Source organism: Dendrobium catenatum, unplaced genomic scaffold (assembly GCF_001605985.2).
Source record: "Dendrobium catenatum unplaced genomic scaffold, ASM160598v2 fragScaff_scaffold_1391, whole genome shotgun sequence".
NCBI lineage: Eukaryota > Viridiplantae > Streptophyta > Magnoliopsida > Asparagales > Orchidaceae > Dendrobium > Dendrobium catenatum.
Genome location: NW_021319853.1, coordinates 751,720 through 764,862, shown reverse-complemented (window position 1 = coordinate 764,862; position 13,143 = coordinate 751,720). Strand labels below are relative to the sequence as shown.

Here is a 13,143-nt window from a genome sequence, read left to right as displayed (position 1 = left end):
ATATTTAAAAACAAAATAAATTTGTTGGGGATCAAATTTAAATACCTCTTATCCTATTAACTAGTCATTCATCTAATAGGCCATAGAGTAATTTATTCTTAAATTTTCATTTATTTTTATTAATCTTAAATATTTATTTATTTTTTTAATTTAAATTATTAATTAAATTCTAAATATTAATTTCATAATTTCTATGTATATAAAAAAGGAAAAAATCCACCTGAAAAAAATTAAAAATATTTTAAAAATCTTCAATTTTTAGAGCTAAACTGCCTCGACAAGTTCTTTGTCATTATAAGTACTAGTTCAAATTCAAACGCGGGAAGCGAGTTCTCCCTTTTGCTCCCCCCAAGAATTCGATTTCCTGCTCTCTTCCACCGTCTTCTCCTCAGCTCCTCTCAAATCTCTCTCCGCTAACCAGAGAACTCCGGCCATGGACAACGACGATCCGCAGCGTCAGCTCCTCCTTCTGATACGCGACTACTCCGCTGAGAAAACGAAAGGAGGTTAAACCCTAGCCATGCGGCCATACGTTCTCTTTTGATGGCCTCTTTGGCCGCCAACGAAATCACCGATTCCCTTGATGTGAAACAGAGCGTACGCTTTCCGATCTGAAAAAACGCCTTCTAGAGCTCCAAGCCGATTATGAAGTTGCGAGTGCTAAGCTCGAGCAAACAAAGCGGGTTCGGGAGACTGCCGAGCGGGAGCTGAGGGGATCGCAGGCTCAGCTCGATCGGACCAATGCATCGCTGCTTGCGATGGAGGTCCTAGCTATTTTCTTATTGCTCTTTTTGTAATTGTTATCTTGGTTATATGACTTTGTGTCTACTTGTTCTATGGGATGAAAAAAAAGACAAGGAATTCGGGGTTGCAGGATGAGATCTTTCAAGTCAGCTCTAAACTGCAGGCAATTAAGGTAATCTAGTGTCCATGTTTCGGGGTTTTTATTCTCTAACTTCTCCACATAAAATTTTTGTTGTCTAATTGGAAAACAAATTTTGACTGCTTGTTTGTGTTGTCTAAATGAAAGAACGAAGAGAAGATTCATAGGTACGTGCTATCTTAGTTTCCCGAAGTTATGATTGCTTGGATTATTTGATTCTTTTTTGCTTTCTTTTTTGGAACAGAGATGAGTTTATCAGGGCAATGCACGAGTTTAATAGCAAGTTAAGGTATCCATTGATTTGATGATATAAGTTTTCTTACCGTTTGAGATTTTGTGGATGATTATCTTTATTGTTTTATTTACTCTTTGAGTTTGGAAAACCCTTTAAACTGTAGGCCTGACTGTTTCAACACTTTCCCATGCATAATAACTATTTCTTGCATGCTGCTCCTGCAAACGGTTCTGCCCTTGAAGTCAACGATGAAGATATATATGATCTACGTTGTGGTTATGTTTCACTCAAACGCCAATGCCAACAAGAAAAAAATAAAAAATTATGGCCCTCGAGTTTCTAAAATTTTTGGCCTAATTGCTGGACCTAATGACTCGTGCAAGGAATTCATTGTTGTGTTGAAGAGACTTCTATGTTTTGGTAGAATTTAATTATATTTTTTGTCATGCTTAGAGTTTCTTAGCTTACAGATTGTAGAAGGAATGAAGGTTTTTATGTGAAAAACATCTAAAAGAGAAAAAAAAAATTATGACTTAGCCCAATTAAATAATTTTTCTTATTTTTAAAAAAATTACTTTAGGGGTGGTCCTATTTAGAGGTATAAAAATTCTTATTAAAAAATGCAACGGTGAAGGGATGAACAAGTAAATAGAAGTTGTGAATATGCCTCCTTATATGTTGAGTTCCTATGAAGCTACTACTACAGATTACATTTTGTGGCTATGGCCAATCTAAGAACAGTGATGAGATTATATAAATGAATATAACAATGACTTCAGTCTTCAGGCATTCTTTTGTCCTTAGTTAAAAAACAGTTATGTTATTGTGTTCTATGAATAAGACAATGGTTATGGAATACATAAGCACAGTGATGAGATTATCAAAATACATTTGTGCTAGGATTAGAAAGAATGGATAGATACTACTAACACATAAGGAGTGTCAGGAAAAATAATAGCATGTGGAGGTCGTTTGCGTTGTACAATTGAGAGAAGAAACTACACTAGGGCTAGAAACTAGGGGGAAAAACTGACCTATTATGAAGAGTTGAGCAAATTTTGATACTTTAGAATTGGTTCATAAAGGAAAATCATAGATTAGATTTAGGCCATTTGCAACCCTAAAATAAAAATAAACATAAGAAAGACAAAAGGCACACTAAATAATTAGTCGCTTTAGTTGAATTGTGCCAAAGTTTGGGAATGATCTAAAATGTTGTATATAGAAGTATTGTTAATGGCATATGTAAACCTTCTTATTCATATCTTGTGACATTTGCTTGATCCTATGCTTTTATTATGATTCTATACTTGTATAACCTTAGTTTTATTATTTTTATAACATATCATTTTTTTAAATATATAAATTGATAACTCCAGGAACTTCAACGAGATGGCATTCCAATCTTTAAAGAAGGGACATCCTAATATAACGTCAGATACTGGCAAGTTATTTAGTACTTTGACTTTTAATCTAATGTACTCATACACATATGTTTCATTTAAATATGGCGATTCTGTCTCTAGTTAATAAGAGATCTAAACCATATGTAGAGCTCCATTGTTATTAGTCCATATATTGAGAATAAATTTGAATTCTTCACTTGTTTTAACTTGTACTTTTAGTTAACTTAAGAGTGACTGAACAACTGATATATTCTATTAATAATGGCAAGATTTCTTTCTACTTAGCTGCATTAAGGCTTACTTGCTTCTTTAGTTTTAATTTCTCTAATTGTTTTTAATTTTTGTGGGCACTTTCCTTCTACTTTCTAGACACTATCCTATGCTTCTTCTATGGCTATATTCTAACACTTTCTTTGTAGATTAGTCTTTTGAATATATGGATTTGGGTCTTGCCTAGCCCGCTTGTAGGCACTGATGAATTTAATGAAAAAAATAGTTGATAGATTTTGAAATGTCCCACATTTATATTATGCTAATATATTTTTTGTGATTACCTAACATGATTGTCAATGGTATAGATCAAATGATGGACATGCAAAGTGATGATACTCTAAAAGATCTTGAGAATGAGATTTTGTCCATGGATGCTGAAATGCTTAGCCTTGAAGGAGAGTGCCAAAAGATGACCAATGATGTTAGTACGGTATGTCTGGCAATTCTATTGTCATGGTTTTTTTTTCCTTATATTATTAGCACACTTTTGATATTATATGAATCATGATTTTAGTTCAATCACCTGACATTCTATTTGAAAATAAAAAAATAGAACTTTTAATTGCTTAGGGTTAATTTGAGATCACTTTTTTTATTTTTAATTTTATATTTTTATTTTATTTATATTTTGATTCATTTTGAAAACTAAAAAGATTCTAGATAAATGAAAAAGGTGTGTGTTGCTTCCTATTTTTAAGAATAAAGGTGATATACAAGAGTGTATGGATTATAGTTGAATTAAGTAATTGGGCATATGTTACAAAGTGATACTAGTATTTCTCAAAGTCAATTTGGATTCATATCAGGTAGGTCTATTATGGAAGCTATACATTTGTTGAGAGGTTTAATATAGAAGTATAGAGTAAGGAGGATTTAAATATGATATTCATTTATTTAGAGATAGCATATGATAAGGTTCCAAGAGAAGTGCTCTGGATGGTTCTAAAAAAGAAAGGATTTAATAATGCTTATATTCAAGTCATTAATGATATATATGCAAGAGTTGTTACTTATGTTCAAACACAAGGTAGGTAGGCCAAGTGTTATCCTATTTTAGTTGGATTACATTTAAGCCCTTTTTATTTTGCTTAAGTCATGAATGTTCTTACTAGATATTTGCAAGAGGATATACCATGGTGTATGTTTTTTGCTAATGATATTCTTTTTATTGATAAGACTATAGCGGGAGTTGAAAGAAAATTTGAATTATTGACATCAACCTTGGAGTCTTAATCAATTTGGATTCATGCCAGGTAGGCCGACTATAAAAGCCATACATTTATTAAGAGGTTTGATGGAGAAATATAGAGAAAATAAGGAGGATCTACATATGATATTTATTAATTTAGAAAAAGCATATGATAAAGTTTGAAGAGAAGTGCTATGGAGAGTTCTTGAAAAGAAAGGAGTTAATAACGCTTATATTCAAATCATTAAAGATATGTATGCAGGAGCTATTACTTGTGTTCAAACACAAGGTGGTTTGACCAAGTATTTCCCTATTTCGGTTGGGTTACATCAAGGAGATGCCTGGGGCGTCACAATTGGTATCAGAGCGAGTGTAGTGAAAGGATTTGCTTATATCCAGAGTGATAGTGATGATTGTATTATTTGATTTGTTTTGTTTTACGTGTTTGATTTCCATGATTTTATTTGATTTGAATGATTTGTATTGACCAGGCCAATGGATCCGAAAGGAAAGACAGTTGAGTCTGCTACTGACCTCCCGCTCACATATGCAAATATGAATAAGTTTGCTGACATGGTCGCTCAAATGGTGAGCGACAAGTTAGCCAAACGTTCTGGCCGTGGCAAGAAAAGTGGGGAAGGTAGCAGAGCAAGGCTTAATGTTTGTACATGTTGTGGGAAAAGACATTTGGGACAGTGTTATCGGAGAACAGGGCAATGCTTCCGATGTGGTGCATATGGACATAGAATGACCGATTGCCCAAGTTTTGGACCTAGGCAAGGACCTGTTCCGAATGTTCAGACTGAAAACATACAAGCAATGGTGGAAGATGTTCCTTCAGTGCCTAAAGATGTGACTGGTACGAGTTTAGTTTATTGTATGTTTCGATGTGATTTGTACGATTTTCCGATTGATTGGATTTGTTTTGTTTCGTTTTGCTCCGGACACTTAAGGGAAATGTCGGGACGACATTTTTCTAAGGTGGGGAGATTGTGAGAGCTCGTTCCTTTGATTTGTTTCTCTGTAGATGTGATTTTCCTCCCAGGATCGTCCGGGACGATATTGAGATCGTCTTGAAGGTAAACTTGAATTATGGAGGTCAACCTTAGAGTTAAAGGTTTTCGCTTGAGTAAATCTAAAACGGAATATATGGAGTGTAATTTTAGTAGTAATAGACCTAGTGAGGGGATTGTGACTTTGGGCAATCAAGCCATTAATAAGAGTACACGTTTTAGATATCTTGGATCTATTGTTCGGAGTGATGGTGAAATAGATGGGGATATTATCAGCAAAATTCAAGTTGGATGGTTGAAGTGGAGGAATGCATCGGGCTTGTTGTGTGATAGAAAAGTACCCCTCAAACTCAAGGGATAATTCTATAAGATGGTGGTGAGGCCTGCAATGTTTTATGGTGTCAAATGTTGGTCATTAAAAGAGAAGCATGATACTAAGTTAAGTGTGACAGTGATGAGGATGCTTAGGTGGATGAGTGGCTTTATCCTTAGAGATAGGATACGAAATGAGCATATACATGAAAAGGTTGGAGTAACTCCAGTAGAAGATAAGATTAGAGAGAGTCTCCTTAGATGTTTTGGTCACATAAAACGGAGGCCTTCCGATGACCCGATTAGGAGAGTAGAGGTATTATATTTGACTTACGTTACGAAATGTAGACGCAGACTTAAAAAGACTTTGTTAGAAAATATTAGGAATGACCTTTCTTTATTAGATTTAAACAAGAATTTGACTTTTAATATGACACAATGGAGAAAAATGATTCATGTAGCCGACCCCATGTAGTGGGATAAAGGCTTGATGATGTTGTTGTTGTAGTAGATCTAAAATGTAATACATGGAGTGTAATTTTAGTAGTAATAGATCTAGTGGTGGATTGTGATATTGGGTGATCAAGTCATTAAAAAAAGTGCATGTTTTAGATATCTCGGATTTGTTATTCAAAGCAATGGTGAAATAGATGGAGATTATAGGCTCCAAAACTTCGCACCTTGGCCTCTCCTCTTTTGAAGAGTTTTAGCAATGTTTTGGGTCAAATTTTCATAAGGCAAATTAATTTTAAGTTAAAGCACAACCCAGAAATTTCTCCCTTATTTTGAGAAGGCTTTATAATCTGAGTTCAAGGCTCCCGTAAGCACAAGCACCTATGATTAATTACCCCTCTCGACGACACGATAAAACATTCAATTATGTCTAGTCCACAATATATATTGGGTATCCAACATATAGTAGCAACATATTGATTTTAGAATTTGAAAAATTATAACTTTCATGCTTAAAGGAGATGGTGGGGAGAATGATAATGAACCCGATAAAATCTTATGATTTTGTCGTCCTGATTTGTTAGGTCCCTTGTCTACTTTTTGAGGAAGTATGACTTTTAAAATAGCTACATGATTCTCAGAAAATAGCATGCTTAATGAGGCAGATGCACACTTTCTAAGGGAGCGAAACACTTCTCAAAACAATGTCACATTTTTCAATATAATACATGCACTTCAATGCAATAACACGCTTCTTAAAGTGATGTGATTTTCAAGGCTATTATGCACTTTGCAAGAAAATATCATGCCTTTCAAAATGAGGTAATATTTCTCTAAACGATATCATGCCTTTCAATTTAGTATCATTTCTGGTTTCCTCCTTTTATATTTAAATTATTACAACTTTTTTTTATTTTGTAAGAGATTGTCTAATTGTTTAGCCATATGAAGTAATGAAATCACATAAAAAGTGGCAGAGCAGATTCACCAATTTTATAATTAAAAGTGTTTTGAAACTATCCATTTCATAATGCTTATGAGATATAAAGAACGAGAAGATTATGGGATCACGATCTCCTGATCAAATATTGGTCCTAATTATTCTGAAAGTTATTAAATTTACTTGGAAATGAGTGAAGTAGATTAATACATTTCAAAGCAAAGTCACCCTTTGAGAACTATTTTTAATATGTGCAGAATATCCTAAGCTTTTCCTAAAGAATATATCATAATGGTCTTGTTTATCTTCGACAAAAGAAGAGTTTCTGATCAAAAATTGATATTGTAAAACGAAGGTTGCTGAAGAGCTGGCTAATTTGCAAAAAAAGGTTTCTCTTAGTGAAGCTATCGTGCGACAATCAGAACGATTGAAGGATCTGTCAGGATATCCTTTTCCCCATTACTCTATAAACACTCGGTAGTAATAAACATTACAAACATCATTAAAGCATTTGTTTTAGCTCTACTGTTTTATAAAATAATGGATATTATTTTTTTCTTTTATTCTGCTTTGAAATAATTTTATCCTTTAGAAAAATATTTCCCTAACCTGACGCAATCAGATTAGTGAATTGGAGAAAACATACAGTTTCCTGCGAGCGGAGCTTCGGAAGAAGTACATATGCCCCAACTGCCAGTTGAATAATATGGAGGCTTCTGAATGGACTTCAGAGGCCGAAGAAACTACTGCTAACTGAAGTGGTATGACAGTCTTTTAGATTGAATAAATAAATCATCATTTTCCAAGCTAGTTTTTCCTGCTTCGTTTTTTCAAAGGTTTTATTGTTGATTTCTTCGTTATACTGTTAAATAGAAAGCTGCTGCCTTATTTGGATTTGTTTGGGAATAGTATTATTCTGCTTTGATTTTAAAGGACTTGTAGAACATATGGCTTTGATTTGTATGTGAAAAATGTGAAGGAAAGATTTATGTTCCACTCGCACACAATTTCATATTAGCTCATTTATATCCTGTAAGAATAGTGATAGTTTTATTTTCTATTGAACAGCAGTTCACTAAAAAGAGAAGTCGAGCTTTCTTATTGTAATGTAGTTTTATTAAGCAGCTTATGATACATCTATACAAATATGAAGACATGAACATGTAAATATCTAAAGAAATTATCAACAGTAATTAGATAAAAAGCTATGTAAACATCTAAAGAAATTTGGCTCATAAACACAGCTTAGTTTAATGCATTGTTAGCATTTTTAATATAAACACAACTTAGTTTAAATGAACATAAAAATTTACAGAATATGAAACTATAGAACCCTAACTTTTAACTAGTCTCTACATGAAAAAAAAAAGGTTATTTCTCCATCATCAACAACTCAAGCTATTGATTAAGAACTAACTGGCTTGCCCTTCAATTTTGGAAAGGGATCTTGCTTACTGAGGACTACCACCTTGCTCTTGTGAGCAAAGTAGCCCTTGATAAGATTCTTGTAGATGAGAATTGCCATGATACACTCCACCTGAATTAGTCAACAAATTATTAGATTAAGGGGCTGTTGAGTTGGATGTTTTCAAAATAAATAAAAATCACGAATGGGCAAAGTGGGGAATATGATATGAAAATTGCCTACTTTTAATGATTTCAAAATGCAGTAAATTAGAAATTTTAGGGTAGTTTTAATACTTCGTTTGGGATGGCTTTCTTACTGCTTCTTAAAGCAACTTTTTAATACAAATTTTTTAATTTTTATAATAGAAAGCTACTTTAAGCAGTAGAAAGAAAGCCGTCCCAAACAAAGCCTAAATCTCTCAAAGTTGAAAACGAAAAGATGATGTGCAGAATGGAAAATCACCTCATCAACATCCATGTCTACTTGAAGCCACTTCAATGCTTTAACTATCAAATCCAACTTGATCTGATGTGCCTTGCTCGGATCCTTCTGTTTCTGAATCATATGGCTGAGGAGTTGAAAAATCTTCATCAGAGTGAGCAAATTTCATTTCATCTGGACAATAGAGGAAATCTTACATCTTTTTAAGTAGTCTCTGATAAACTTGGAGCTCTAGCTTCTCAAGAACAAGGTAAACGCCCGTCCTTAAAAACCTGATGGAATTATAAATTATTTACTAGTATCAAGATATATTCATCTTTCTATTTAAGTCTCATATGGTGAAAATGCACTTACTGATCTTCATGCTCTTGAAGTGCTCGCCTCAACAGTCTGAGATCACCACTTTTTAGCGCTTTCACAACATTAGTATACTGCAAAAGAAAATTTAGAAGTACGATGACCATCATGTTAAAAATAGCTAATGTTCTTACAACTGCCACCTCTCTCGCAAGAATATACAAATATATGCATCTCATAGTCAGGCATGAAAAAAATAAAAATGGACACACCTCGATCAAATTGTACTTTTCTAAAAGAGTCATCTTCGGCAAGATTCCTATAGAAAGCTTTACAGGTATGAGATACTTCAAAATCATCCTGTTTACAATGGCTTAAAAAAATTAGTGTATCATCATCTGTAAGATAGAACAGCTTAAGTATTACCTCAAATTAGCTTCATACTGAGAGTTGCAATGCATCAAAGCATACGTTAGTTTTTGATCAGCCTGTTCAAGCAAAAAAGAGGTAAAAAAACTGCCAATCTTTGATAGCAGATGGTCTAAACCAAAGCTAGGTAATTACCAATATAATCAGAATATAATTCTATTAACAAGTGCTTATTCTATTGGAAATAAGAATGGCAAGGAATAGTGAAACAATACTCTTGGTTAGGCATAAGTACATGGAAGCCAACTATTCAACTATATAGTCAAATTGTAATACTTACAGCAACGAAGTTCTCATTATAAACTTCCAAACGGCCTGTATAATACATGTAGGTGGCCTGTGGTGCAATGGAAGCAAAGTAGAACAGGCTTGAAATTAAAATTTTGGTAAGAATTAGTAATAAGGATGATAATTCTTAGCTATCTAGTAGTAGGTTAGAGAAATTTCTCTAACCTTATCACTAGAAGGGAACTCTTCAAAATCAAAGATTTTAGCAGTTTCAATACTTCGAATAACACTTCTACACAAATGCACAGTACCTAGCTGCAAAAATTAAAAATATTCAAACTGTGATACAGAAGGATGCAACAATTACTGACTCAGACACGAAATAAGCTTCCAAACTCTGCAATTATAATGTAAGCAAAATCAGGAATTAACAAGTAAACTAAGTAATGGAGCACAAGCTAGAACCAACCTTGAAGTAAACTTTAAACAATTGACAAGTAACATACAATGCTCCAACACGTTTAGGACCTTTACCCTACAAAAAAATAAGCCCAAAGGTATATTAATAGAAGAGGTTTGAACAATATTAAACTTCATAATTGATTCCATAAAACTAGTTAATAAAAACTAAAGTGATGCCAATTCAGTAAATGCATGACAATAACATCAGTGTTAATATGCAATAGTTTGATCTTTCTATAAAACCACTAATAAAAGTATTCATATAGCCGACTCCATTTAGTCGACCCCATATAGTGGAATAAAGGTTTGATGTTGGTTTTGTTGTTGTTTTATTATATATATGTATTTTTCTACTTCTATAACACCTATTATTCATTCCAAAAGAATCTATTGCCATGACTAAAGAGAATCAAGACAACTAAAATATTGAAGAGCTCCAAAATCTAGAGACCTCATATTAATTGAACAAAAGAAATTATTTGGAGTGATCACACATTGTAAAGAACCTCTTGAAAGGAAAAGAGAAAATCAACAACATGATAAGTGTTGCTCCAAGCCTTAAAGAAACTCCAAGATGCCAAAAATATGTAGACGTTACATGTTTCTAACAATATCTGCATAAATTTGAGAGCCCGTATGATAGACATATTCAAAGGTCAGAGATAATTTGTGTATCAAGAAAATGCCCTCAACAACAAAGCAAGATAGCCTACTGTTATTGAATATTATAGTGTGATCTAAAGGTTTTTGGTTAGAGTTAAATTCCTAACAAGATTTCATGAAAAATTTTGGTGAGTGTGATGAAATTATCAAATAATATGTGAAAAGAGATGATATTTGAGTTTCTTGCATGCCTGAATGTTAAATTTGATCAAGTTCGTGATCAAATACTTAGAAAAAGAAGTCATGTAATTCATTAATGAAGCATAAGCATGGCAAGAGCTGATGAAGGAAGAAGAATTGTGATGCTAAACGTACCAAATTCAAAAGGATCGACCACTGATGATATCCGTGTTGAAAATGATTCTCAACCGTAGGGGACTATCATTTTAAATGTCTCTAAACACTAATATAATACAAATATTTGAATGACATCAACATCACCTCAATGATGGTTGTGTTAATGATGATCTCAACGGATGGAGTTGATTCTCAAAATCAAATTCTAAAGCAATAAAATACAAATACTTAAAGTGACCCCAATGTATCCCCGATGATGACCATGTTGATGAAGAATCTCAATCGGATGAGTTAATTCTCAACAATCAAATTTTGACACAATAAAATCCAACCCAATGATGATCGTGTTGAAGTTGAATATCAACAAGAGGGATTAATTTTTAAAAATCAAATTCTCACACAATAAAATACCATATTTAAAGTAATCCAAAAGTATCCTTGATGGTGGCAATATTGAAAATAAATTTCAACCAGAAAGGTCAATTCTCAAATTCTATCAAAATTTTAAAATTTAATGTTCATAAAAATTCAAAAATTTAAAGGGAAATTAATCACTTAAAATTTAAAGCAAAATTTATCCATCCTCTAAACAGTTTGGCGGGGTGATGAATTAAAGGATAACCTCAACTCATAAAAACGAATATCTAATCGAGAATATCAATAATATTCATTCTCAAATAATCTCCCTCTAGTAAGGATGTGACACATGTTATCTAATTGGTGGTTTGGCTCAATGATTCCACACGATGAACAATTATGACTGGGGTCCCTAATCGAATGATTTTGCTACAGATAAGCATCTATATATTATAGTCAAGAGTCAAGACTAAAGCCAATATATTCCTCAATGGCTAACACACTTGAATAATGAATCATAGAATATATTTAATAGGGTAAAAAAGAAATCTAAATTTGACTTGCTAAAAAAGAAAAGTAGACAATGCAAAAGAAGAAAGAAAGAAACTTCATCAGAAGAAAAAAAAAAAAAGAAATCATACCGCAAGTGCCCCGAACACCTTCATGAGGAAAGAGCCAGCCCCCTGCAACTTCTCAGGGTTCTTCCCCATGGAAGACAACTCTTTATCAGCCTATCAATGCAATCAAAATCCACAACTAAGTATGAAAGTAAGTAATAAAAGGATATATATAGGGCTTCAAGCCCACACCAAAACCCTAAGCCTCATACCATTTCTGCAAGCACCCTGATTTCATGAGCGACCACATACACAGCCTCCACCGCCCACGCCGTCTCCCAGTTCCGAAATTCCTGTAGAAACGCACTGAAACCCTAATCCATTAACCACGACTTTGAAAAGAAATCAAAACTCCTGAGGATGCAAAAACGAGGAGTACTTGGCAGATTTCTCGAAGGCGACGTAAGCCTCAACGAATCGCCCAATTCGGAAGCTCTGGATGCAGCGGAGGTGAGGGACGAGGATTTCTCCAAGCTGCTGCGAGTTCCTGTCCGCTTGCTTCACCAATCGAGCCCAATCCTACGGGAGAACCGAAGTGAGATATCGGAAACATCAAATCTAGTAGAAAATTAGCATAGCAAAAAGTAGAGACAAAAAACCTGGAAGATGTTGAGGGCGTCGGCAAGGGAAAGGAGTAGGGAAGAGTTGGAGGAGACCGCGAGAAGGGACCTGAGAGCGGCGCCGTCTTGGGAGGAGATGGCATCGTAAAACCGGCTGAGGAAATCTGTTATCCGCCGGTGAGCCTCGCCCATGCTAACGTACGCCATCGCAGGGTCAGACTGTCTTCCTCTTCGCCGTCTCACCGTCTGAGGAATTTTTATTGAGTCCCCCTACGTCCGGTTTTTACTCGGTATTGCTAGATATTATTTGGTATTAACGAGGAATATCATCATGTGAAGATCAATGCCGAGTTATACCGAGCAATACCGAGCACATACCGAGTTTTCTCTAGAAAAAATTAGGTATTTTTTGTATTGCTCGGTATAGCTCGGTATAGCTCGGTATTGGTCTTCACATGATGATATTCCTCGTTATTGTTTGGTATTGCTCGATATTTGCTTGGCATTTCTCGTTTTTTAGCGCGATTTTAGCTCTGGGAGGACGCATCTCTGCGTCAGGTGGGAGGACGCAATAAAAATTCCCGTCTGAGACGTTGAATAAGAAGCTTTAGGGGCTGTTTGGCAACAAGTGGGATTTAACTTTAGTGGGATTTAGTAAATCTTTTAAATCCGGATTTAGT

At 34.3% G+C, this 13,143-nt stretch overlaps 2 protein-coding genes across 2 annotated transcripts; one reads left to right on the top strand and one right to left on the bottom strand.

The window, feature by feature from the left end:
• The first annotated feature begins 355 nt into the window (after positions 1-355).
• Positions 356-910, top strand: LOC110103771. The gene is made up of 2 exons (XM_028699771.1): positions 356-506; positions 595-910. Exons 1-2 carry the CDS (start codon positions 434-436, stop codon positions 795-797), a joined length of 276 nt encoding a protein of 91 aa, XP_028555604.1. The 5' UTR covers positions 356-433; the 3' UTR covers positions 798-910.
• Positions 911-8,091: 7,181 nt separating this feature from the next.
• On the bottom strand, positions 8,092-13,071 carry LOC110103770 (enhanced ethylene response protein 5). Its single transcript, XM_028699785.1, has 14 exons — positions 13,054-13,071; positions 12,503-12,714; positions 12,283-12,422; positions 12,116-12,209; positions 11,928-12,017; positions 9,977-10,042; positions 9,733-9,822; positions 9,560-9,616; positions 9,277-9,338; positions 9,123-9,210; positions 8,908-8,984; positions 8,751-8,825; positions 8,575-8,680; positions 8,092-8,241 (listed from the first exon to the last, which is right to left on the bottom strand). The coding sequence occupies exons 2-14, from the start codon at positions 12,668-12,670 to the stop codon at positions 8,110-8,112; spliced, it is 1,245 nt and encodes a 414-aa protein (XP_028555618.1). The 5' UTR covers positions 12,671-12,714; positions 13,054-13,071; the 3' UTR covers positions 8,092-8,109.
• Between the last annotated feature and the right edge of the window lie 72 nt (positions 13,072-13,143).

Coding starts and splice junctions, on each gene's coding strand:
- LOC110103771 (XM_028699771.1), top strand. CDS start 434: ATGGACAACGACGATCCGCAGCGTCAGCTCCTCCTTCTGATACGCGAC. Junction 507..594: donor CGCTGAGAAAACGAAAGGAG/GTTAAACCCTAG, acceptor GATGTGAAACAG/AGCGTACGCTTTCCGATCTG.
- LOC110103770 (XM_028699785.1), bottom strand. CDS start 12,670: ATGGCGTACGTTAGCATGGGCGAGGCTCACCGGCGGATAACAGATTTC. Junction 12,423..12,502: donor ACGCCCTCAACATCTTCCAG/GTTTTTTGTCTC, acceptor GTTCTCCCGTAG/GATTGGGCTCGATTGGTGAA. Junction 9,823..9,976: donor TGTTTAAAGTTTACTTCAAG/GTTGGTTCTAGC, acceptor TAATTTTTGCAG/CTAGGTACTGTGCATTTGTG.